This window comes from Drosophila teissieri, chromosome 3L, assembly GCF_016746235.2.
Source record: "Drosophila teissieri strain GT53w chromosome 3L, Prin_Dtei_1.1, whole genome shotgun sequence".
NCBI lineage: Eukaryota > Metazoa > Arthropoda > Insecta > Diptera > Drosophilidae > Drosophila > Drosophila teissieri.
The window spans coordinates 7,810,248-7,835,053 of NC_053031.1; the positions used below are offsets into that span (position 1 = coordinate 7,810,248).

At 42.4% G+C, this 24,806-nt stretch overlaps 6 protein-coding genes across 7 annotated transcripts; 5 read left to right on the forward strand and 1 right to left on the reverse strand.

The window, feature by feature from the left end:
• Positions 1-2,123: 2,123 nt before the first annotated feature.
• LOC122617628 lies at positions 2,124-2,554 on the reverse strand. The gene is made up of 2 exons (XM_043793554.1): positions 2,359-2,554; positions 2,124-2,310 (listed from the first exon to the last, which is right to left on the reverse strand). Exons 1-2 carry the CDS (start codon positions 2,447-2,449, stop codon positions 2,168-2,170), a joined length of 234 nt encoding a protein of 77 aa, XP_043649489.1. The 5' UTR covers positions 2,450-2,554; the 3' UTR covers positions 2,124-2,167.
• Positions 2,555-4,150: 1,596 nt separating this feature from the next.
• On the forward strand, positions 4,151-6,108 carry LOC122617679 (protein Ycf2). 2 transcript variants are annotated; one of them, XM_043793625.1, is made up of 3 exons: positions 4,151-4,534; positions 4,615-5,040; positions 5,691-6,108. In XM_043793625.1, exons 2-3 carry the CDS (start codon positions 4,628-4,630, stop codon positions 6,106-6,108), a joined length of 831 nt encoding a protein of 276 aa, XP_043649560.1. In that variant the 5' UTR covers positions 4,151-4,534; positions 4,615-4,627. The 2 variants fall into 2 exon arrangements, with proteins under 2 accessions (XP_043649560.1, XP_043649561.1); XM_043793626.1 differs by having other exon boundaries at positions 5,696-5,868.
• A 3,898-nt stretch (positions 6,109-10,006) lies between these two features.
• Positions 10,007-11,077, forward strand: LOC122616529 (cuticle protein 8). Its single transcript, XM_043792013.1, has 3 exons — positions 10,007-10,012; positions 10,110-10,341; positions 10,896-11,077. Exons 1-3 carry the CDS (start codon positions 10,007-10,009, stop codon positions 11,075-11,077), a joined length of 420 nt encoding a protein of 139 aa, XP_043647948.1.
• A 1,562-nt stretch (positions 11,078-12,639) lies between these two features.
• Positions 12,640-14,403, forward strand: LOC122615674. The gene is made up of 3 exons (XM_043790721.1): positions 12,640-12,754; positions 13,389-13,527; positions 13,585-14,403. The coding sequence occupies exons 1-3, from the start codon at positions 12,722-12,724 to the stop codon at positions 14,352-14,354; spliced, it is 942 nt and encodes a 313-aa protein (XP_043646656.1). The 5' UTR covers positions 12,640-12,721; the 3' UTR covers positions 14,355-14,403.
• Positions 14,404-21,080: 6,677 nt separating this feature from the next.
• LOC122615675 (adult-specific cuticular protein ACP-22) lies at positions 21,081-22,953 on the forward strand. Its single transcript, XM_043790722.1, has 3 exons — positions 21,081-21,159; positions 22,033-22,272; positions 22,411-22,953. Exons 1-3 carry the CDS (start codon positions 21,148-21,150, stop codon positions 22,645-22,647), a joined length of 489 nt encoding a protein of 162 aa, XP_043646657.1. The 5' UTR covers positions 21,081-21,147; the 3' UTR covers positions 22,648-22,953.
• Positions 22,954-23,560: 607 nt separating this feature from the next.
• LOC122617421 (peroxisome biogenesis factor 2) lies at positions 23,561-24,783 on the forward strand. The gene is made up of 4 exons (XM_043793272.1): positions 23,561-23,685; positions 23,750-23,827; positions 23,883-24,314; positions 24,368-24,783. The coding sequence occupies exons 1-4, from the start codon at positions 23,650-23,652 to the stop codon at positions 24,677-24,679; spliced, it is 858 nt and encodes a 285-aa protein (XP_043649207.1). The 5' UTR covers positions 23,561-23,649; the 3' UTR covers positions 24,680-24,783.
• The last annotated feature ends 23 nt before the right edge of the window (positions 24,784-24,806 follow it).

Here is a 24,806-nt window from a genome sequence, read left to right on the forward strand (position 1 = left end):
AGACTAGGGGTACCACTGCTGGATAATTACGATCTTTACTGCAATCAATCGATTTTTAAATGCTTCAGCGACGCTTGCCGAGCATTCGAATTAAGTTATTGCAGATTGGATTTTCGAGATCTGCATATGTGGAAATGTGTTTCCAACTCAGGGTGGGCGGTTGTTCAAGAGCGAACACGCAGATGGAAATTGACGGATGTTGGTGGCGCGGGTGCAGTCAAATTAAATACTCGGCTAATCGCTGACATTTTTGGGGCAGCGCTGGCTTTAAAGGTGCAACATCGAAGGGGAGGAGACTTACGCACGTGGTATTTATCATAAATTAAACGAACTCAATCGATAAATATGTATAAGAATGTTTTTTTAAAGTAGAAGGGTAGGTTTACATTGCACAGAACTAAAAAAAGTTATCTTAATATAAAATCTCTTTTAAAGTAACCCACAATAGGCAGCGAAAAGAAATCAATAAGTAACCAAATATTGCTCATACGCAGTGTGGCCTTTGCTGGCTCCCATAAAATTTGTATAAGTGTTTTTGAATGTTCCTGATCACTTAGATCTGCATAATGGGCACCACTCATTTCAATTGCCCCCCATCGACCATTTCGGACGTGCGTAAGTCATGTCAAAAAATTATTGCGTGACCATTGGCTGGGATACTTTATCAAAAAGCGGCGCCGCAGCTACCAAAGTGCCAACTTGCAACTTCCCAGCTTCCAACTGCCCAGAAGCCGTCGTGCCGCTCCGCCAGTTGGGCAATGGATACGCAAAGAGAACATACATAAATCTCACACCAGAGCCGGCCATCAAGTGCACCTACACAGCAGCCATTCGATGCGATGCGATTGGATTCGATTCAATTCGATTCGGTTCGGTCCTGGCCAAGTGTCGAGGTGCCAATTAAGGCTACACACTGCTGGGTATTTTGACCATATCATACTGCAAACTGCAAGCTGCATAGTGCACACTGCATACTGCATACTGCACTGCATGGATAATTTTTTGCCCCCACGGAGCGACCGAAATGGACCAGGCCGAGTGTCATTTGATTCTTGTGGCAGGCTGGCGGCGTTTCATGCGCCTTTGACATGCAACCAGGGTCCAAATCCAAAGCTCCATGCCGAGTCGGCACAGTTTACACGAATCACCCAATAGCAATAGCCAGCAAACAAACAAAAAAGAAAAACCAACCAGTAACCGACATAAAGCGAACAAAAAAAAATTACGAAATTTGTCGTCTGACAAAAAGCTTAGAAAACGATATAAATTAAATTTACGTTTTTGGTGCTCATTAAATGTTCACAACTTTGGGCCCAGCGAGGCATTTTCGGTTGCAAAATTAGAACATCGCTTTGGGAAATCGCTGCCAAAATGCACTTAATTGTTTTTCGCTCTTGTTACAGTTTCATTCTCCGGTTTTCTCGCGATTGTCACAAATTGAATAATGTCTCAATTGCGAGCCGCAGTTTGGAGAACATTCAAACATTGTTTGCCAACTGTTTGCAATTGTTTGCAATTGTTTGCCGCCATACGAGGCGACTAATTACATGGCGATCTGGTGATCGGGCGATCGGGGCAGCTATATTGTATAATCGTGCCGTTTGATATATTATATATCCTGGCACAGCTGGCCGATCCAGATCCAGATCCAGAAAAAAAGTGAAAGGCAAACATGCAACGCCCACTTCTCGCCGGGATACTCCAAGTGGCCAAGTGGCCAAGTATAACTAGACCATTACATAATTGTTACCATTTGACTAATTTGCCTCTGGCCAGATAAAAGCCGAGCGAATAACGAGGAAAGCGGCTGTATGAGGCGCAAAAAAGGGGCTCAGATCTGAAGCTGGCCAACTGGTGGCCATTTGCCATGTCACGGTGCTCCAGCCACTGGCAATCGCACCACTGACCAACTTATCCACAACCGGCTTCCAGCTGAAGCAGAGCCACTCCGAATATGGGTCAGCTACGTGAGTTAATCCATGCACTCCATGCAATCTTAATTGCCAATCTTCCATGGAAGCGATCGGGATGAGAAATAGGAGGAAAATCGAATTTCCAACCAAGAGCAGTGTTTTAGTTCCGCCTGCATAATAAGCAAACCCAAAAATAAAAGTAGAGCGAAATTCAAGTAAAGAACAACGATATTAGCTCCTGGTTTAATGCGTTCCTACAACCTGGGATGCATTCTTCCCGCAAGGTGACGAGTTTTCTGGCAGCGACTCAGTTTGTTGAACCACTTGATGTAGCCTCTTTTCGTGTGGATCTGCAAAGGTCTCTGAAAGTCCCTCAGTGCAGCTGGCTTTACAGAAGCTACGAAAATATATTTAGTAGAAAGTTGCGAAGGTATTTTAACCATACCTTTGCTATCCTTCTGCTCAGAATCCATGGATCTCTTTGATGGCCAGACACTGGGCAAGTTAATGATGGCCAGACGTGACAGGCAAATCATTGCAAAAAGCTACGACAAAATGTAAAACGTACTATTCAAATTTCATCAAGATTCTCCGTTTCAGTCTTGTGTCCTGTGTGTGTTGACTTGTGTGAATGAAAATGCTCCAGCCAACTGATTGAGTCTAGTTTTCCCGCTTCGCTTTCATTGAACGCGTGTGAGTTTTGCAATCGCGAGTGGAGAGAAGCTGACCAGAGCGAGACTCGTTCCAGATCGAGATCTCGGTCCCCGTCTCCAGCTGCTCCTCCATTTGGAGTTGGTGCAAATGAAATGGAAAACGAAGCCAAAGCGGGTTTTCAGCTAAAATGGGGCAGAAGTCGGCACAGTGGATGCCTTACATAACCGACCATAGAAAAGCACACATGTGCACTTGGCAAATCAACATATAAGATGGGATCTAAATTAAAAGGAAATTATTTAAAATACAAGGTTATAGAAGAACTATAAAGAAATTAGTATATAAAAAAAGTACGCGTAGCTAATATAATTAATTTAAATATTCTTAACAATCCTTAACAAAGATTTCTTTTAGGAAAGCAGGATTGCAACGATTTTAATAGATTTAAATATATACTTATTTAAAATTTGTTGCGAGTGTAGCAGCACAGTGGCATGTGCAATTTATCTGGCCGCAGAAATCTTTCCTGGCTGGCTAGACTAGGATACCCCAGCTATTGGGCCGATGTCAGCCGCAGAAAATAGCGAGAAAAATAGAAAAGAAATAGTAGTGGTAGCAACATGACTCGCTGGCATGTGGCTTAGTTTCGCTTTAATAGCCGCCGACTACGAGGCATTTGCATTGCGCCATTTGGGAGTCATAATGCAGTGACACATTTGTTGCGTGCCACTAAAGCCACTAAAGGGCAAACGAGCCGCGTCTTAATTACGTTAATGGCAGCCAAAAAAGACTTATACTATATACATATACTATGTGCGATCCATGTGCGATTCTCGTTGCCTCAGCATTTGTGTAATGTGGGTAATTAAGCGACGCTTTCTGCGCAGCCACACACTCATACACACACACACAGGTGCAGCCAACTAGTTTTCCCACGATGGCCAGTTAAGTCCCAGTCCCAATCCCCCCCGAAACCCTCGTGGAGTCGCCTCCGAATCCCCCGGAAAACCACCGACTACTGTGCGCACAACAAACTGCCGCCAAGTACCAAAGGCCAATGATATATGCATTTTTCAAGCATCGCCAACAATGGCTGCCTCTGCGCGCGTTGCTTATAAATTAGAAGCAGCCGAAATAAAAGCCATATTTTGGTTGCTTTTCGCCAGTTTTGGTTTTTCATTTTTGGTTTTTCGATTTTCCATCTTTTTTTTTTGTATATATGTTTCTCCTTTGGCCAGACCCTCAGAAAAAGGTCAAAGCTTCAACGATTGCAGCTGCGCCTGTCGGTGGCCCGTGGAGGTGGCTTATCTTGGCCATCGGCGGTAGTGCCATGTTCGACTTTTTTGGGCACTTGCACAGGGGAAAAAATAATCAGTTAGCATCTGCAGGTTTTTAATTGCGTACTTTAATGTCTCATAAAACATGTGGAAGGCAATGAACGAAAATATTGTCGATAAACATCTTAAAAGCTTGTAAGTGTAAGAATATGCAGTACAGAAAATATTTTGCTGGAATGCACAAATCCTAAATCAAGTATGCCTAGTATTTATAAATCATATATTATATGGCAGAGATCTCACAATTTACGTTTATTTATTAGCCCCTTCTTTCTCTCAGTGTGCCTAACTAACTGGCGAGCTGAACGCACTTAAAGCGATTTTCAGCCGAACAAATTGCGCCGCGATACGCGATGGTCAATCAGGGATCGTGGCATTTACGAGAAATAAAGTATATATTTAATGCCTTCCAACTTGACCCCCTTTTCGCGAGCCCCTGCGCATCGATGACGTCAGACGGGGGGCATTGTGTAAACCCTGTGGAGTGGTGCAATTTGTGGCGTGGACCAACGTCATCGGTTGACCACATCCCTGCTAAAGCTGAAGTTCCACTCGGCTGCTTTCCATTGAAGCGCATAATTTCGCGGAAATGCAATTTCCCCCCAAAATCCATGGCTATATAAATAGGCGGTAAGTGCGACATCTCACGCTTAGTATGCGAGAATCGGGGGATCGAAGGGTTCCAATCATAAGTCATAAGTAACCAGCAGTTGATAGAGAGATATGAAGAAGCGACGCATAACCAGCTCAGCTGGAGACGTCGATGGATTTCGATTTGGATTTGGATTTGGACCCCAAGCAGGGACTCCAACTCGTTTGGGCTTCCGCATTGCGTTGCGAAGAGAGGCACGCGTCTGCCAGGCGGCGCGGCGACTGAAAGATTTGCTGCTACTGGTGGCGCTAATTGCTGGATTCGGAATGATGGACGCATGCGCAGCGGTTGGATACTCCTATGCGAGATTCGAGGGTCCGGTGGTGGGGCCGGAGCACCTGGTCACCGTCCACGATGGACGCACCGTCGACTATGTGGCCCGTCCCGAGTACAGCTTCGCCTATGGCGTCGAGGATGGCAAGTCGCGCTTGCTGCAGAATCGCAAGGAGACGCGGAACGGGGACGAGGTGCGAGGAGTGTACAGGTGAGTTGGTTTGGGATGGCGCTTTGGGATGGGGACAACTTGTCAACGCATTCATTAGCGTCACACTGAGCTGAAATCAATATGGCATCGTGGACACTCTGTAACCACTTAATATCAGAAGCAGCCGGCACAGTTTGTTGGCATTGCATTTTAACAAGTTGATTTCAAAGATTGTTGCAAAGCTGTATACATAGCCTATTTGAAGAGATCTTCTAAAAACGGGTTGTGTATAATTAATCATCAAATCATTTCGTGCTGTGCTCAATAAAATGCCAGTAGACTCTTAACATAAATAACAGTGATTTTGCATATACATTTATAAGATTTTTGCAATAATAAAAAGATTTTTAAACAAGAGTGACACTTGATCACATATCAGCAGACAATAATGATCACTTAATTAAAAACAAAAACAAATATTTTGTAAATTACAAAACAATTTACTTGTTTAATACATTTTCCATTAATAGCAAAAAGTGGTTATCAACATACCTAATTCCCACCATGTTCATGTCATCAGCAACACTTTACTGACTTGCTAATGTGGAATATTAATAAAAATGCAACTAAACACCAATTACACACCTCTGCACATGCACTAAATCGCACATTGATTTAATTTTATTTCTCTTCCAACGGCCTCCACGCAGCGTAGTCGATCCGGATGGCACCTTGCGTGTGGTTAAATACACGGCCGACGATGCCAATGGATTTCAAGCTGAGGTTATTACGAACGGTGTGAAGACTCTGCACGGCCATGGATCCGACGGGGATGCGGGTGGTGGGTTGGTGCACAACCAGGTGAGACACCACAGCTCCGAGGCCCATGAAGGGGACGCGGATGAGCACGAGGAGGAGGAGGAGGAGCGAGCACCGCACCAGGGCAATGGCCAGTACCAAGTGCACGAGGACTACGATGAGGGTGGCGGCGAGGGGGAAAAGGACGAGGAGGGGGAGGGCGGCGAGGAGGGTGGGGATCACCAGGAGTACGAGGGCAGCAGCGAGGAAGGATATGTCGAAGCAGATGCTCACAGTCAGCAGGAGGAGTCCAGCAGCGAGGACTACTAGACTTGTAGAAATACCTACTAATTATATTTCATTTAATGTGATAAACATCAAATTAAACATATAACATATAAACAATGTTCACAATTTCTTTGAAAAGTCATTTCCATTTTGTTTTATCTTTAGGCGCTCAAGGATTTATATACAAATGGTTTTCAGGATTATCAAAGAACTTGATTGCGTGGTTTTGAGGGAGGCTAAGCGCCCACTGACAAAATACAAAAATATTCCTTTACTTTTTGAGTAAATCCCGAAACTCCTGTTGTTGAACAAGCGGAACATCTAAAAAAATCGCTAATTGAAATATCTGGCGAGCCTTAGTGGCCGGTTCAACGGGGTTAAGGGGTAAAGGGGGCAAATAGGCGATCTTTATGCAACCACAACATCAACGTCATGTTGGGATATGTACACATATATATCAGCCAGGTTGGCGAAGCGTGTGCGTTCGACTTGGACTCACTCCATTGGAGTCCGGACAGCGAATTTGATTCAATTTCGATCTCAATCTCGTTTTCATTTTGATTTTCATTTTCATTTTCGCATGGACTCAATCAAGCGAGCCGTTGGACAGGCAAGTTTGTTGCAAGCTCGGAAAATCTATTTTCCTCCAGTATGCGTGATCCACTTTGGTCGCTGGCTGATGGCTGATGGCTGATGGCTGGTGGTACCATTTCGTCACTCTCTTAATTTCAAACGCGCAAATGCGCAAAATCGCATTAAATGTGCGAAATGCAGAGAGCAGACTGGAAAAAGTGGATCAAAGCGACGTCTGGCTGGTTGTGCCAGCCATGCGATGCGGTAATAATGCTGAAATGCCAGGCAGCCTGACCAACTTTGCGTCGGTAATCTCACAATTGAGCCGGCGACAAAATTGGGCTGACGGCTTAAACCGGACCGGGCTAATTGACAGCCAACTTTTGGTCCACTAATAACCCCCTATTTACCTGATATCTCCCTGCCCCTTCGGCGGCGTAGAATGAAAAAGCGAAAACCTCTAAACATGGCTAGCATGCGTCGGTCTCAGACGTGCAAGAATCCTCGCATTTGGAAATGTTTTAATTAGCCACAGTCATACGATGCCGAGGTGTCATTGGATCTCCTCCAAAAGGGTAACGGAAGTGCTGGGATTGCGTAACATCCAGCGGATGCAATCTTTGTGGAAGTGACCACCGGATATGGCACGTTATGCATACGCAGCATTGTGCAACGCGCTGGATCACATTCACTGCACTCACTTTCTAATTGAAATAACCCCGAGAGCTATTGTCCAGTTTAGAGTAATGCATAGCCGAGAGACCTTCAAGTCGCAATCACGAAAGAAACGAAATATCGCTTTGCCTACTGCATAAATCAAGCCACAAATCTATAACTGTCAAGTCATTTGAGCCAAAGGGTACAATTTAGAAAAAGCTATTGCATTAAGTGGGTCGACTTTTCGATGATTAGTATGGAAATATTTCCAATGGTTATTATAAAGTAATAAAAAAGTCAATTACATGTTAATAATATACTTCTCCCAAGCAGTAAGCTCAAATTTAATCTGTTATTGATTTTCTGATTTTTATGGGCCTTTTCAATCCATTTTTATTGTCTCACATAGCCGAAAATACCCAGCTCCGATTCCGAAATGCCATGCAAAGTGCGTTTAAATGTTCAATGGATCCATTAGCCTCCACTGCCCCGCCCCAACTGCCAACCGCCCACATCAAGCCATTGTCCAAACATAGGCAAACAAACTGCCAGATAGGCGAGCATAAATCAAGATTAAATGTTTGTTCTAGTTATCGACAGATGGAGCCGTAAGTGTAATAAATCTCGAGTTGGGCTTGTGCAGATATCGATTTCGTTGGGTGGAGGAGGGATTAGATGGGAGGGGGAGGGATAGGGGGATATGCGTGGACAAGTGCAATTAACGCATGCAAAACAATTCGATCGATCAAGCAATGTTGTCTCTTGGCGGTACCATTGCGCAACTATCCATCTATCTATCGATCCAGCCGCAGCCGATCCAGACAAAGACAAAGCATGTCGTAGTCATTGCGATTTTCCAACTGTCTTGTCCAGTGACCAACTAACCAACTAACCATCTAACATCCAAACCGAGCCCCTGCGACTCCTTGGGTCTGTCAAAGTGCGATCGTGACGTGGCCAACTTGTTTGGCCCGAACTCTTTTTTAATTTTTTTTTTTTGGTATTGTGGTCCACCGGTGGTTGGCAATTGTTTCGAGCGATTTTCGGCCTGCCGTGTAAATGTGTCGCCTTTAAAGCCGTTTTATGTAAGTCGATTCTGTGTCTTTGTCTTGGCTTTCCATGCTAATGGCCAGGCCCATTCCAAAGTGATCTCTTATAGTGCGATCTGAGTATCTGTTGGTTTGTCTCCATTTTTTGTTGTGCTTTTTGTGTTTTCTGGCCAATGCTTTTTGCACCTAGCAAACAACGAACATTGGGCCTTTTTCCCATCGTTTGCTCAGCCGTCAGGCAGTCTCCTCCTTGGCCTCCCCAGCCCTCGGCTGTTTGTCTCCATTTAATGGCCACTTGTGTGTGTTTTATAAGATACAATCATAATTTTCTGATATGTCATGCCAAAGCGGTTAGCTGTTTGTTGTGGGTGTTGCCCGAAAAAGTGTCAAAAAAACTGTTTTCAGTTGAGCAAGCGTAAAATGTGGAGGTGGAGTTGCAGATATAATGTTTAGTTAGTTTAGTGTTAAATATAATGGTAATTGCCAAGATTGGTTAAGGATCTTTTTTTCCCAGAATTTATTTTAACAGCCAATGCTATTATAAAACGAGATTACACAATCATCTAAATAAATATATTTTAATTATTATCTTTGCTGAAATGTTGGTCACAAATTCCGGTTTATAGAAAGGCAGTTTAGATCATAAAAAAATATATCCAGCGCATTTTAATATTTATAAACATTCCGCTACAATCACTTCGCAAAAAAAGCCATATAATATTTATTATTTCTCGCAATCGTGGCGACAAACATTTGTCTCATGCCTCTGAAAATTATTGATTGAGCCGCGTTTGATTTGCTTAGCCATGTCAAACTATTTGCCAACACCGAAATTCCGCACACAGTTCTCCCGATCGTGGAAATAACAAACTGAAATCGGTCGCAAAAATGTCAGGCAACAAATTGCGTGGCCCGAAAGCTACGCAAGTTGGCTTGGTATTGGTTTGCTGTTGGTTTGGCGTTGGCGTGGTAATTATAACGACGCCCCGTTTGATTGCCACAGATATGGTAATAATATTTTTTCGGCCAAGTTGTGCGGACCCCAAAACGATCGTAGTTATCGTATGTCGGCAAATCAATAAATAAAGAGCTTAGATCATTAGAGCCAATGCAAAAGTGTCGCTTTCAATTGCAGCGCCGTCATCAGCGAGGGGCAGACAAACAGTCAGCGAAACTAAGAAAACTAAGTCACCGAACGCCTTCTCAGGCCGAGAAACAAATGCCGCACCTAGCTACAGATTTTTGAGCGGGGGAACTCGGGGATCATTGTTGTGGCACATGCGTGGTATGGTATGGTACTGCAGCACTACTCCGCTGGCAACTGGCATCTAGCTCCCCCCGGCACCACCAGCACCACAAGCACCACCAACACCACCCACCGCTACCCACCGATGGCACAGCTGCACCGCCATCGGTCGTTCGTTCCAGTCGTCGTTGATCGGGTTGCAGTCGTCGGCGAACCACGCGTATATAAATACTTTTGGTCATCGTTGCAGACATCAGTTCAGCTAACGATTTCGTGCTCTTAACGGTCCTCACTCACTCGAGCTCACTCCTTACAGCCTCCTCTACAGGATTCAGCGCCCAGTCGTCCTTCGTCCTTGTTTTTAGCTACGTGTTCGCGTCGTGTGTCCGTTTGCCGTTCGTGCTCGATAATTAAAATGAAGGTGTGTGCTCCAACCCCCTGCCCCCGCCCCCAATCGACCATAGCCCACAACCCAAGTGATCCCACGATCCTGATGCTCACTTCTCCATACTCTTTAGTACTTTGTTGCCATCGCTCTGCTGTTCGCCGCCGCTCAGGCCATTCCCATCGAGCTGGGCCACTACGCCCCCGCGCTGGTGCATCATGCGCCAGTCCTGACGCACGCCGTCCATGCCGTCCACGCCGAGCCGGTGGCCTATCCCAAGTACTCCTTCAACTACGGCATTAAGGATCCCCACACCGGCGACATCAAGTCGCAGGCCGAGGAGCGCGACGGTGATGTGGTGAAGGGTGAGTTACCAATGGGTTATGTACCACAATTGATAGGTATAATTCATCCTGAAAGTTTAAATACACCAAAATCCTCTTTAAAACGAAAGACTTAGGCAACGAACTTGAGTAAAATGATTTAGGCAACGAACTTTAGAAAATCGCACTGAACACAAAGGACATTGGCAAGCGGGAACTTTAAACTTCATTTTTCTGCTGACAAACGAAAGACTTAGGCAACGAACTTGATTTTACGAGACAAATATTAAGATACGTTGGTACGTTATTTCATATGATCTTCATATGATATGTAAATTCTAGCGAGTTGAAGTTAATATGTTAATTATGTAAAACTTTTTATAACTCGACATTCTTAGTTAAACATGTTGTTTATTGAGACAGCTCACCATTTATAAAAAATAGTAATAGTTTGCTATATAACAATTATATCAACTTTGGTTCCTATGTAACATTGGTTCATTGCGTATTTATAGCTATAGCCTAGACTTCACAAATTTCTTTACTGTACTGACCCTTTTAAAATTGTATGTCCATTGCATCCAACCCATTTACAGGCCAGTACTCCCTGGTTGAGCCCGACGGTTCGGTGCGCACCGTTGACTACACCGCCGACGATCACAATGGCTTCAATGCCGTCGTCCACAAGACCGCCCCCACCAAGATCATCGCCCACGCACCCGTGCTGCATGCCGCCCCCGTGCTGGCCCATCCCCATGGCCTGCTGCATCATTACTAAGAAGCGGGAGCCTGACTTAGTCACCAAGGTGCTCTCCCTCTCGCTCTCATCCATTCACACCAGAGTCTTCATAGGAACAACAACAAACAGAAAAACAAACAAAAAACCACAAAAAAAAACAAACAAACAACGAAAATTAAATCTTTTGTAAGTAAGCGTAGCGTAGAGTTTAGTAGACACGGACCGCCTTAGGGGGCGTGTCCCGGCACCCGGCTGATCCTGACATGGCACAAGGACGAAGGATATAAACCGAACAGAAAACAAACCGAAATTCATAACGACTTGGCATTCGGAATGACTTGATCGCGGATGAGGAACGCGCAAGGGATGACCGGAACCGGAATTGGAGTGTTTGAAGTTTTCCACCCGATATATGTTATTTGTTTGTATATATGTACGTACGATTAACCAGAACCGATTTCGCTGGCAAACTTTTGCACACAATGTCCCAACAACAATTTGCACTTCAAGGACGGCAAAGGCTTCTTTTAGGACTTCTCCTCACTCTGTACACAGAACTTTATTTATACGCTTAGTTCTTTCAGTTTCCCAAGCTAAACTTTTGTAATATATTTATGACTATCTCTCTTCTATGCTATACATCTTCCTTTTCTACATCATCATTTTCTTTAGAAGCCTTTGCGATGACTGTCAAACTGTGGCCAGCATCCTTTAACTGCCACGCCCCATTGAGAGCCACGGTGGGCGTGCTAAATTGTGTGCCATTGCGGGATTGCTGACAGTTTGATAGGATCTCTAGCAGAACAGGTTCTTGGAAGGCAAACGATTGCGGCAATGGGCCGGTCATTGTGCATTAGTAGCTAGTACTCTAGAAATCCCCGCTGTTATCCTCGTGACCGCATTCCGTCTCTTTCTTCCACTCTCACCCGTCTCACTCACTCAACGACTCCCTATCTCTTCCTCTCTCTTTTTATCTCTCACTCACTCACTCTCAGTCTGACACCTTTGTATCTAGTTTCATTTTTTGCATTTAGTATTTTTCACATTTATTGTGTATTTATAAAGAATTATGCAGCTTAATTATAAACAAACAAAGAAAAACATACGAAAAAAGCAACAAAAAAATAAACATTGTACTCAATTAGGAGGATAAACGAACGACAAACAAACTCTCACATGTCTCTCACGTCTCAAAAGTTCATTTGAGTCTTACATTTATGTACTATATATTCCCCATAAACATTTGTATGCAAAAACACAGCAAGAACAACAGCAGCAAACAGCAAACGAAATGCGAAAACGTTATTATGGAAATAGAAAGAAAAAACTAAAAAAAAATTAATAAAAAATCATATTGAAAAAATAATGATTATCTCGTTTCTTTGGTTGGGTTTCGAAGCTACAGCGAAGGCTGTGAAGATTAGCATGGTTGGGAAATAATTATTATAATAATTAGCAGAGCAAAAATAAGAAAATTACTTAGCATTCCGGTGAAGTATTCCAAATGGGGATTCGCACCCACATGGAGGGCCTCTCCATTTCGTTTTAGCTTCTCGGTTCTTCAGTCTGGTATTGCCATCGAAAGTACGCGCAACTCACCGGTCAAAAATAAAATAATTATAATAATAGCACCGAAATAAATGTGATAGATCGATCTACAGGCGAGGAGCATTAATATTCAGCATGGCCCATTCATCAAAATTGATTTGGTTCTTTGTAAGTGCTTAATATTGGCAATCGTAAAGACATCAGTTCCGTGCTCAGGAATGTTTAGTAGTAGTGTATAGAAACATATAAAAGTACTCAGATATACAAATGTTCTGGCAGTGAAAGTCAATAAAAACGTTTTTACTGTATTCTAAAATTGTTAGTTCCGAATGTGTACCTTAAAATTGACAACAGTGTAATACACATAAATAGAATTGTTCATTGTAAAAGCATATATAAAGTGAAGATTCGAAAAAAAATATATATTTTTTGAAACATAATATATTTAGTCGATACAAATGTAATTCTTATATCTTAATTTTTGATTTTCATTTGAATATAGCAGAAATAACAAATAAAATAACTGATTGTGTGCATATATTAATATATATTATTCGTTTTTGTTTGATTTTGGTTAATTTGGTGAAAACACGCGTCTAATTATTTTTGGCATCACACTCAATTAATTTGGCACCTAAGCTTTTTGACAATCCTTGCGGATCATTCAAAGCTCAGAATATAAAATACATTAAGATTCGTTAAATATGATCCAGAAAAATAATTATGTTATTAATTTATTTCTTCGCTTGGCTAGACAAGCTTTACGCCTTAATATATACTGATTATTTGATTTAATCTGCAGGTTTTTGTATTAAGCACAAAAGTATACGCCGCGTACTCCAATCCATTGCCAGCAAAAGTCGAAGTATACAATCAGACTGAAGTGAAACCTGGGAAAGAAAAAGCCAAAGTAAAGAACTACTTCGTGCACGAGCCTTACGGTAGGCAACATTAAGGAATCCTTGAACATTATATGTTATTCTGAATTTTATTTATAGGACCCAACACATATTCCTTCGGGTATGAGATTGATGATCCACAGACGCAGAACTCTCAGTTTCGAGAAGAGAAGCGATTTGTGAATGGCAGCATCCAAGGAAGCTATGGATATGCAAGGCCAGATGGACGCATTGAGGTCACCAAATACATGGCGTCTGAGGATGGAGGTTACTCGGCCCAGATTCAGATTTTTAAAGGAGGCGATGAGAAAATAAAATCAGTTTGGCCCACCGAAAGACCGGATATCCTTGTGGAGAGAAGCAAATCGGATGCTCCTTCGAATGTCACCTGGGATCCCAAGAGCCATCTCAACGTGAGCGTCTCCCATGTGGCGGATCATGTGGCCCAGCAGCTGAAGGAACAGCATGGTCTCGACCTAAACCACATCGACGTGACCAAGGATGTGCTAAAGCCGGCGGTGCTCGATGTGATCCAGGGCAAGGACCCAGCTAAGGGTCGCCCGGTTCAGAACCTAATTCCCCAGCAGTTTCCTATAGTGCCCTTCCAACTGCCCGCGGATCAAGAAACCACCAAGGCCACCAGCACTGCAGCACCCAAGCAAACTGAAAGTTCAAAATACCACAGGGCCAAAACCAACAATGCCGAGAAGGCTCCACAAGTCGAGGAGCCGGAGGCCAGCTTACAGCCGCCCAGGCCACTGGTCAATAGCAGTGCAAGCGATGCAAATTGGCAACGGCGAACCATTGAGGCAAATCGCCGTGAATTCCTGGCCAATTTACCCAATCTAAGTGAGGCCAGGCCAGAGTAAATGTTTGAAAATGTTTCACCAGGCCAAACTGAATGCTTAGGAGTTTTTTACAAGAAATATTAAAGAGGGGTTGTTACCCAAATTACACAGAAAAATTTTAGTTAAATATAAATCTCTTAAAATAAATACATATATAATCTTGTGGATATTATATTTATTGGATATTATAATGATTAGTTTCTAGTACATGATATCCATTTTTATTTAACTGTTAAAAATATGTCGTGCTGTAAAATCTGTTAGTTCGTTTTTCTTTGTGCACATGAGCAATATTAGTTAAGACAAGAGCATTCCCTGAGCTAGTTATTAGGTAAGCTTCTTTCACTTTTCATTCACCACGTCTTTTGCCGATACCTTGGCCATAAAAAAGTGATCACAATTGGGCCATAAAGGCAAAATGAGAGCCACAAAAGAATTCCATGCATTAAACAGCATAATTGTGGCGGCTATAAGAGGTGCCGAGTGTCTGTGGCATTTTTTGGAAAATATGTTCCGGGTGCCAAAGTGGAGCAGCCACATTGCCGGCGTCTTGATCCCAATCTAAAGCGCTTGCCGCCTTTGAAGTTGCATTTTTTATTGCCTCTGTGGGTTAATTCGCTTCGCCCACAACGGGTCGGATTGGGTTTGGTCCGCTCTCCAGGTGGATATTCCCCCCATTCAGGAAGACATCGGTTCGGATCACGTTGCAGTCAAGTGTAAATGTTTTGCCATTTAATTGCTCCAAATTTCCAAATGCGTTTCCATGCGCGCAAAACTCGAAAAAAACGGAAGGAAATGCGAATTGCATTTTGATTTCTGTTATCGTTTGCGCTTTCTTTTTCATCCAATGCATATTTATGCTGATTTATTATTCCATTATTGCGGCAGCTTTAATTTGTGGCACGCACACTCTTCGTAGATTGCGAAATTTCGTTGCCAAAAGCACACCACAAAAACACTTTACACGGTATTTGTTAGTTTTAGTACTTTACATTTGCACAGGCTTGATTTTTATTTACTGTGTGCTTTTATTGCCCACGAATTTGTATCTTGGCACATTCACTTTTATGCTTGACTGAAATGGCTAAGAAATAAAATCCCATTCGGTAAGGGAAAGGCCGCGGATAGTTTGAAATGTGTATGCAAACTCTGTTCTTAGAGATTATATAAGTTATTATTCCACAAGTCATTGATCGGATTTCGCATATTTAATTATAACAACTGAGTAAACTTGCATATGCACTCGGCTGCTTTATTGTATGGTAATTAAACGGCTGTAACTTTCAAACCATTCCAATTCATTGGGTTTCATTGGTTTCTTTCTTTTCGGCATACATATTCGGTCATTAACTAATTGCTGAGGCAAATGGCTTGCACCACCATTACTACCACCCCATTGAGTGGCTCTGTGAAAGTGTTTATGATTTTCTCCCTCGTTTCTTGGCTAGGGCGTGACGTATACGTAATGTAATGCGCTGGCATTACGTAGCCGCACAGTGGGCCCCGCACAAGTGGCACTTCTGCTGCACTTCAGTTGCACTTCAACTTAACATTGAGTTCGCGGGCGTTGTCCCTGCAGTGGCTAGCTCATAAATAAACTAATAAAACGCAATATATTTGAGCGCGGAATGGAAATATGTACGTGCAGGCTGACAACTTGATTAGGGGATCTGCAGCCGGTTTCGTGGTCCTGCCGTCCGGCCCCCGAAGCGGTTGCATAAATTTAGCCATTTTATAATCTCGATATGGCACTCGAAACTGGTAAATTTCATAATATCCGGTTCGGGCGAGCTTGAAAAGTTGTTAATTTGTTGCATCTCCGCGCCACTCGGCAGCAGGAAAAACAAAGCAGCGCCAAAAATGACAGCAATTAGCCGGCTACGGAATAAGGTAAAAGTATTTAACCTACTTTGCCGAGCCACTGCCACTCCCCCCACCCCGCCCACTCTTTCCCCCTGGGAAACTCAGCGCTTTTCACTGCAGGAAGTGGAGAGAAAGAGAGAGGGAGCAAGAGACACATTCAATTGGCGCCTAATTAATGAGACGCTCTTGCCGGTGGCAGAAACCGAAAGTCCAAGGAAGTCGTCATGGGAAAACCACGCCACCAGATTTCCTCAACACCGCCACACTCGATGTGTGAAAATGGCAGCGGCACTTGGTGGCGAATTTAAAATATTTAACAATTAAAGCGGGCCTGTGAATGCAAAGCGTAAATATTTTGATTAGTCAATGATACCATTAGAGCTGCAAGAAAATCAATTGGAAAATTGCTCAGTCGCTCGCCGACTTTTCCGCGTCTTGCTCCATACACACACGAGAGTATCTTGGATGGCTTGGAAAAAAGTCTGGAAAAATGAAAATGAAAACGAAAATGAGTGTCGCTCTCGACTGTCCCAGCTGCCATCTGATATGATTATGTGATTTGGCAATTTGCATTTAATTAATTTCTTCAGCTATTTATTATGTCAACGGCAGCAGCCGCGGCTTAATACCCGCGCCAGAAGTCGAGGGGAGGAACGCGATGGGGCGGGTGCAATTGCTGTTACCGCACCGAATTCAAGTGAATATTATTTGTTACCGTTGAAAGGCTTTTCAGATTATGCCTCAACTCGCCAGTTATATCAGTTATATCACGGAATGCATAATCGAAGCTGACGGCGCCGTCGCGTGGATGCGATTGAGTAATGAAGAATGCCAAATCGAAGCTGACTGGGATTAGTCGGGCGTTCTGAGGATAACAAGGCTTACTGACAAGCTAATATATCAATTAATTAAGAGATTTCAATTAATAATTTCATAACTTACATATTTTTAACCAATCAAAGGTGAAATTTATATCATCCGTTAACGGATTTGAAATATAAAACCGATTTATATCACTTATTATACTTTATAAAGGATAAGACTGCATTCCACACCAACAGTAATAATTTCTTGCATATTTCTTATAATTACCATTTATTAACCCATTAATTTTTCACCTAATAACATCTCAGCATGGTGTCATCGGCACAGGTGAAGACTTACTGCCTCAACTTCACTTTTATTGCTCATACGCACTGTGTGCTGGCCGAAAACGATCGAACAGAGAAAAACGGCGACGGCTTGCTGTCATTACATTCGTTTGCTTTTGCACTTTAAAGTTCAATGTGCGCTGGCAATTAGCCGTGTATTTCTCTCCCATTTTCCTTTTGACCACGCACATTTCTCCACGAGACCGAGCCAACTAGCTCCCAGTAAATTCGTGTTTTGTGCGCATTGCCTTCAAATGAGCGAATATAAATTGCTGGTAATTGAATGCGTTGGGATGCCCTGGCACCACTGGGCTCCTCGAATGTAATTTTCAATTACAGCAGCTGCCGTTTGGGTTGCGTAAGTCCGGGCCGCATAAAAGGATAACCATTAAAAGAGCAACATCGACGGTGGCAGCAGTGGCCAAAAACTGAAGCCAAAGCCAATTCCCACAACAATTTTGGAAAGATGCACGCGTCGCTGGCCTGTTGAGTTGTAAGGTTTCAGCCGGGACTCTAATAAATATGAAACAATGAGACAAAAGTCAAAGTTGGCTGCTGATGCTGATTGCCAGCCATTGTTGTTGTATGTTTGCAAGCGATCGCTTAAGCTACACTGAGCAAAACTATTCATACCAATCGTAGTTGGCTTGGGAAAAGAAGAAACGCACACGGGATTGTTTAAACAAAATGCTTTATAATTTATTTAAACCTAATTTCAATAAAGTAAACTATTTAAATAAATATCCATTTTTATTATTGTTTGAAACAAAAAATTTAGAGCAAGTAAAGCACTAGTAGTATGTACGTTTAATTCTTAAGATAAGTCTTTTTTATAAGTGAATTAACAAAAAAATTATTTCCTCTTTTTGCAGTGTAACAAACTTTTTGTCCAATTGCTTTGTTTTATTTTTTTTTTTCGTCGATGTCGCAAATGTACACCAGAAATAGCTAAAGCTGTGGCTTTGGCTGTGGCTGTGGCCGCGGCAGCAGGAGCACTTCAACTGCTTTTGGCCAAGTTAATGCATGTACTAAATGTCTTACGGTAAATATGAGTTACTAGGTAATTGCTTGGTCTGCTTACCTGCAGCTGTTACATGCGCGCATGCGCATAACCAACAAAAGCAGCAACAACGCGTCTTGACTTTTCACTTTTGTGAGTGAGTGGGAATTGATTGAGTAGCCAAGTGCTCTGGGTAAAAGTAAGTCAGTCCAGGCCAAAAGCAAAATAGAAAAAAAGCGAAGTGAATCTAAACTATAGCTAACCCAAAAATTAACACCTGCTGGCCAGCAAAATGAAAATTTGGTGTGCAATTACAGCGACAGCGAAAAAAAATTAAAGTTTTTGAGCCGATAAGTGGCAGCGAAATCAGCCGAAAAATGTTGCATATCACAAGACAAAAATGGGTGAAATGGTCAGTAGCTGAGTAGCCAACAGCGTATACCCTTACGACTTTTTACATAAGCAATGCTCTATTAATAATAATATACTTATTACATGTTATGCAACTTCAGAAATGTATATTAGCCTGATAGTTTAATGAGTTACTATAGGAGAAGTAGGAAGTGCCTAACAATCCTTTTGGATAAACCATCCTATGTAATGTATACCTTTCTGTCATATTCAATGGACTCTCTTTGGTAAATCCACCAAATTGGAGCTCAAAATTGTATCAGCAATGCGTTCAATTTGCGGCGCTTCGTCGAATTGCCAAATGCTGCGGCAGATACACTGCGGTACGTGACTGTATGTGCATCGGGAATGCCGCAAAAGTCGCAAAGGCGACTGCAGCCGTTTGTCGAGTGTGGCATGTTGACTTGCGTTATTTTTTCCACCTGCCCGCAACGCCAACGCTCTCCAGCTAAACATATAAACTAGCAGCAGACGTAGACCCCAAATCGTGGGCCATAATTAAGCATTTATTTTATTTGCCATATTTCTTGTGCTGCTTCGGGATTTACTGGGATTGGATTGGTAATCATCGTGAAAATATGTTTGTTTTTATCCCCCTGAAGTTTTTTTGGTTTTGTCATGTCTCGCAATGTTGTCAAACGTTGTCGACCATAATATAGCAATTAAAATTGTGCTTGTGTTTAAGAGTACATCAACCCGATGTCACTCGTTTCGTTTTGACCAGATTGGATTGGTCCCATGGCTGATCTGCCAAAAAGAGCCATGCAAAGTGGTTGCTGCAAAGCTGCACGAAATCCACATACAAATCCAAGTAATTTCTCGAGTTATTGGCAAACAACTTGCCGATGAACTAGATTACAGAGATGGAAATGAGTTGAACGAGTGCATGATGGGCAGGAATTTGAGGGTATGGAGTTAAGTAAACAAAAGCGTGTTGAGGAATTTCCTTAAAGTTGTGGGAAAATAATGAGGATTTCATTGGCTGGTTTTTTTAAGGAGAACTGCAAAGGAGAAATTGCAAATAAAGCGTATATGATGGTATCGATTTTGGGTAACCTTTTATAATTTAATGACAGCAAATTGAATTGAAATGCGGTTGAAAAACAAAACACCATTGTGTCACTTAAATGCATTTGACAAAACGATTGTCTCAACCTTCGAGGTGAGAACACCAAAGTCACAAAATTCCACGCTTCGCTGCCTAATTAGCGCCAACCAATTGCAAATTGACGAAAGACCCAAAAAAAAAGACGGCTAGCATTAGTTAATTTTCTTTAACGCAATTGTGGCACTTAACTTTGAAGTGAAGTACGTGGCAGCCGAAGTATGTGGAACCCACACACAAAAGAGCTGTGAATAAAACTTCTGTTTTATGTGAAACAATTAAATATTACAAAATAGCCTGATATTGGGCCAGCCTGCAGACCCAATTCAAATTGCTATTTACCAGTTACGAATTTACGAAAATCAGCGCATTAAAAGTGAACGATTAACCGGAGGCTAGCCGCAATAGAAGGTTGCCCCGAAAATGTTGCCCAGCAGCAGCCACGAAAATCATCAGCTCGAAATTTGGGTCAAACTGCGTTTAATGAGCCCACTTGCACGGCAACAATGCAGACCTGCAATGCAAATAGGCTGCCAAGTTGGCCAAAGCGAAAATACCAAAATATTAACAAACTTGGGAGGAGGGGGAGGGGAGGGATGTTGCAATGTTGCAACTGCCGATCAGCCACATCGATGACGACTTATCAACGCCATCGCATGCGTCACTAATGACACACGAAGAGTCCTGGACGACAAGCACTCATCGAAAATGTTGAATGTGATGCCTAAAAATTAAATACAACATTTTAATAATTTATACAACTGTAGTAATTGTTTTAACTATGAAACTATTACCAGATTTTTATTTTGTTATGTCTTTAATTGTGGTCAAAAGAATGAAATATATTTGTAATAAATTGACAGCACTTTTTGTACATTTCTTCTTGTTTCAAAACTATTTTAAATATTCGTAGATTTTTTGATATTTTTCCAAAAAATAGGCGATTTTTTATTCAAAGTGCATTGGGGCTGCAAACATCGAACCCCAAACAATGGCAAACAACAACCACAAGTGAACTGTTTTACATTTGCTTGAAGAGACGCTCCGCTCACCAAAGACACCGAAGTCGCTGCTCCAACCACCACCGCTTGAACCACCGATCCACGAATCCCATCCAGCGAACTACCGAACCACCGAGCCACCGCTGCCAGCCGATTCACTTTCTTCCTAACCATATAAAAGCGGCGCAATTTCGTTGCAACCACATTATTCAGTGGTGAAAAGTCGTTGCGTGCAGTCATCCAGTGATCTCCAAACAAATCGCGAGCTTAAACTCAAACTAAAATGGCTTTCAAGGTGAGCAGCAGGAGCCAAGGATAAAGGATAACGATTGTGAACAACAAACTGTACAAGAAATAAATCCTCAAGGATACTGCAGAACGATCTGAGGATCAAGTGATATTTAAAAACCTAAGTGAATTGGTGGTGAAGTGGAAAATGTGTTCCAAATTGGCAGCAGTCATTAAAAGGATATTCATTTTGAAAATGTGATATTAATTTAAATATTTAATGATTTAGAATGACAAAAATTTTTATTTTTAAAAGCGAAAATAGGAACCTTACTATTTACTATCCTAAGGGAAAATTATAAATGTAAAGGATCATTTACTAGGAGCTCAAAAAGTAGAGCTCCTAGTAAAAAATATTCGTCAGGAACACAAAACTTCAGTTCCAAAAATCATTCTTGCTAAATTTGTGTAAAACAATTTTACCATTTGCTATTTTGTGGTAATTGAAAAACAAATTTAAAGGCAACCACAACTAAAAAAAACCACAGTTCAAACAAAAGCCCCTATTAAAGCTAATCTTTTTAGGATTCAGAAAAAAACTTAAATATCCGCGTTAGTTAAATAAAACTCCCCCTGAGTTTACCAACATATTTAGAGGCAGCCAGTAAACCACAAAGTAACCACTAAATCCAAACAAAAGCGTCAGTCGACCACAGCAAACACTTGATTACGAATTCATTAAGACCAGCAAGAGAAAAACGTCCAAAATTTGCTTACAAAACAACCATAACATGGCTAGCAACTGTCTGTGGCCAGCAAGTCCTCCAAACTCACTCACCCACTACATGTGGCCACCGCTAATTACAGCAGTTGCAAGTCCACACTCCGCCAACGGAAACAATTAGTTGCTAATTATGCACCCACCTATCTGATCTTGCAGTATCTGATCTTCGCCTCGGCTCTGTGCCTGAGCCTTGCTTATCCGCTGGAGCACCAGTACTACGAGGAGAGCCATGGGTACGAGCACCTGGCCCACCACGAACCGGAGCCCGTCCACGAGTATGGCCACCATCAGATCGAACGCATCTCACTGGGCGAGGAGCATGGTCACCTCGAACACGCCGAGCCCCACTACGAGACTCACGAATCCCACGGACATGATGAACATGTGGACTACTATGTGAGTATAGCGTATTACCGATCGTTTTAAAGTTTCTTTTGAGCTATGATCAAACCAACTTGTTTTTAATCAAAACGAATTGGTGAAAGGGATATATGTATGACAACTCTTTGACAATTTGATATTATTTCTTCACAGGCTCCTCCCAAGTACGCCTTCAAGTACGGCGTGAATGACTTCCACACCGGAGATGTCAAGTCCCAGCACGAGACCCGCGATGGCGACACCGTCAAGGGACAGTACTCCCTGGTGGAGCCCGATGGTTCCATCCGCACCGTGGACTACACCGCCGACAAGCACAATGGATTCAACGCCGTGGTCCACAAGACCGCTCCAGTGCATCATCATGAGGAGCTGCACGAGCACCATTACTAAGCCAGGACACACTGCGCATTAGAGTTAGCCAAATTGCTCATCAGCCGGAAGTGGGGAGGAGGATTATGAGGACTAGTAGGAGGGACAAGCATATCCACATCGCTCGACCATGGAATCAGCTTCATATCTCGTAATTAGGACATCAGCACACACCCAGGCCTAGGATCACATACTGTCCATGGCCATTTCATTAACATTTTGTATATTGTATTTTATTCTGTGATAGCGAATAACTTCTATGTGTATCTTCCGCTTTCAACTGATCCTTAGTCACTACCTGCTCAGACGAATTTACCAATCACTACTCGACTGTTTACCTTAATCTTTAATCTATAATCTGTAAACTTTAATGTATACTTATGTCTTCTCGTAAAACTTGTTACAGAGATCGAACGAACGAATTGAAAATTGTGTAATAAAGTGTGAATTATGTACTTTTTATAAAATCAAAACTCACCCGACCACTGGCCATAATTTTTTGTAGACGGGGGCCAATCATTGAACTTGTACTCCTCAAACAAATGGCCAAATGTCTCAACTGACCAACTGGTTTATACGATTCCAGACGTAAACGGCAATGGGCAAGATTTCCACAAATTACCAGACAACGTTAGATATATTTTCCGGCTTTCAAACGAGTTCTTCAATTCATTATTTTTTTGGGTTTGTTTTCATTGAAATTACATAAGCCTTATTTGAAATGTTGGATGAAAATGCTTCCTAAATGGTGAAAAGACCAGGAGTTTCGTCAAAATGTCGAAGTAATTGATATATAAGCTGATTTCAATTACCAATAAATAAAAAAACAACCATCATTGTTAAGATTAATAGTTTAAATTTGGCGGGGTTTTTCGATTACCTTTACCAGCACTGTTTAAAAAGACCGATAATAGCTGGTGAACTAATTGCCATCTCTAATAGTTGATAAGAAAGGGCATAGTACATGTAAATAAGAAATATATCAATGGTCAGCTAGCTAAAGGTAAGAAAATAAACAAAATAATGGAGAAAAACAAATATGTACCACGTGTAAATCAGGTGAGCTAATCATACACATATTAATGAATTAAAAGTAGGAAAATGATACATGTTTACCTTTTAGATAGATGCCATCTATTTGAATAAGGACATTGCCCGCCTGATACGCGATAATCTGCTGGAGAACTTGCAAGCTATCTCAGTGAGTTGATAAATACCGCCATAATTGGCCTATTAATAGTGTAAATATTTCACAGCCCGTTTTGTTCATCAAAATCCAACCGGAGCTGGACTTGCTTATTCAATCCGCCATTTGGTTTGGTTCCGTCGGCAAGCGGTGCTCCACTTTTGGCCAACAGCTTCTGGTTCTGGCGTATGATGCCGAGAAGCTGACCGTTTCCCGGCTGGTGCTCCATTTCGCCCTGACCGTCTTGCCGGGCTACGTGAAGAGCTGGGAGGAGCGGCGTTTAACCAGGCGCGTGGAGTGGTTTAGCGAGGCGATTACGTGGGCGGAGAACAGTGCCTTGGTACTGAACATCCTTAATTACTTTCGGTTCCTGAAGACAGGCCGAAAACCCACGCTTGTGGACTATCTACTGGGATTGGACTACATTAGTCTGAGGAACAACCAACGGAGGGACATTGGCTACAAGTACCTAACGAGGGAGCTGCTTTGGGGAGGATTTATGGTAAGTGATGGTTAGATCGTGTAGTATCTTTTATGTAACCACTTATATTATAGGAAATCCTCGGACTGGTGTTGCCCATCATCAATTTCCGTAAGCTACAAAGATTGGTAAAGTCATGGACATTTGGTCAGGCGATTTCCGGACGGCGGGTGGAGGATAGAGATGGGCCGGCTTTCTTGGCGCCGCAGATGACCCTGAGCACCACCTGCACCTTTTGCGGGGAGCGACCCACATTGCCCCACCACATGGGCTGTGGTCATATCTATTGCTATTATTGTCTTAATGCCAATGTTTTAACGGATGCAAGTTTCTGCTGCCCCAAATGCGGTTCTACGTGCCCTGAGTCGGGAATCCAAAGTGTCTGATAAATAGGAAGATAGTGCAAGTGAAGGTTTTATACGTGCTTTTATTAATTTTAAGCGAAATGTGGGCTGTAAGTAATAAACATAATATTTCATATTCCGCCAAATGTGTGTACTTTTAGTGTTGGCA

Bases quoted from the DNA above. Each gene is read 5' to 3' on its own strand.
- LOC122617628 (XM_043793554.1), bottom strand. From the start codon at position 2,449: ATGATTTGCCTGTCACGTCTGGCCATCATTAACTTGCCCAGTGTCTGG. The intron at 2,311-2,358 runs GTATGGTTAAAA...ATATTTTCGTAG, and splicing joins TGAGCAGAAGGATAGCAAAG to CTTCTGTAAAGCCAGCTGCA.
- LOC122617679 (XM_043793625.1), top strand. From the start codon at position 4,628: ATGAAGAAGCGACGCATAACCAGCTCAGCTGGAGACGTCGATGGATTT. The intron at 5,041-5,690 runs GTGAGTTGGTTT...GCCTCCACGCAG, and splicing joins GAGGTGCGAGGAGTGTACAG to CGTAGTCGATCCGGATGGCA.
- LOC122616529 (XM_043792013.1), top strand. The intron at 10,342-10,895 runs GTGAGTTACCAA...ACCCATTTACAG, and splicing joins CGACGGTGATGTGGTGAAGG to GCCAGTACTCCCTGGTTGAG.
- LOC122615674 (XM_043790721.1), top strand. From the start codon at position 12,722: ATGGCCCATTCATCAAAATTGATTTGGTTCTTT. The intron at 12,755-13,388 runs GTAAGTGCTTAA...TTTAATCTGCAG, and splicing joins CAAAATTGATTTGGTTCTTT to GTTTTTGTATTAAGCACAAA. The intron at 13,528-13,584 runs GTAGGCAACATT...TTTTATTTATAG, and splicing joins CTTCGTGCACGAGCCTTACG to GACCCAACACATATTCCTTC.
- LOC122615675 (XM_043790722.1), top strand. The intron at 22,273-22,410 runs GTGAGTATAGCG...ATTTCTTCACAG, and splicing joins ATGAACATGTGGACTACTAT to GCTCCTCCCAAGTACGCCTT.
- LOC122617421 (XM_043793272.1), top strand. From the start codon at position 23,650: ATGGAGAAAAACAAATATGTACCACGTGTAAATCAG. The intron at 23,686-23,749 runs GTGAGCTAATCA...TTTACCTTTTAG, and splicing joins ATGTACCACGTGTAAATCAG to ATAGATGCCATCTATTTGAA. The intron at 23,828-23,882 runs GTGAGTTGATAA...AATATTTCACAG, and splicing joins AGAACTTGCAAGCTATCTCA to CCCGTTTTGTTCATCAAAAT.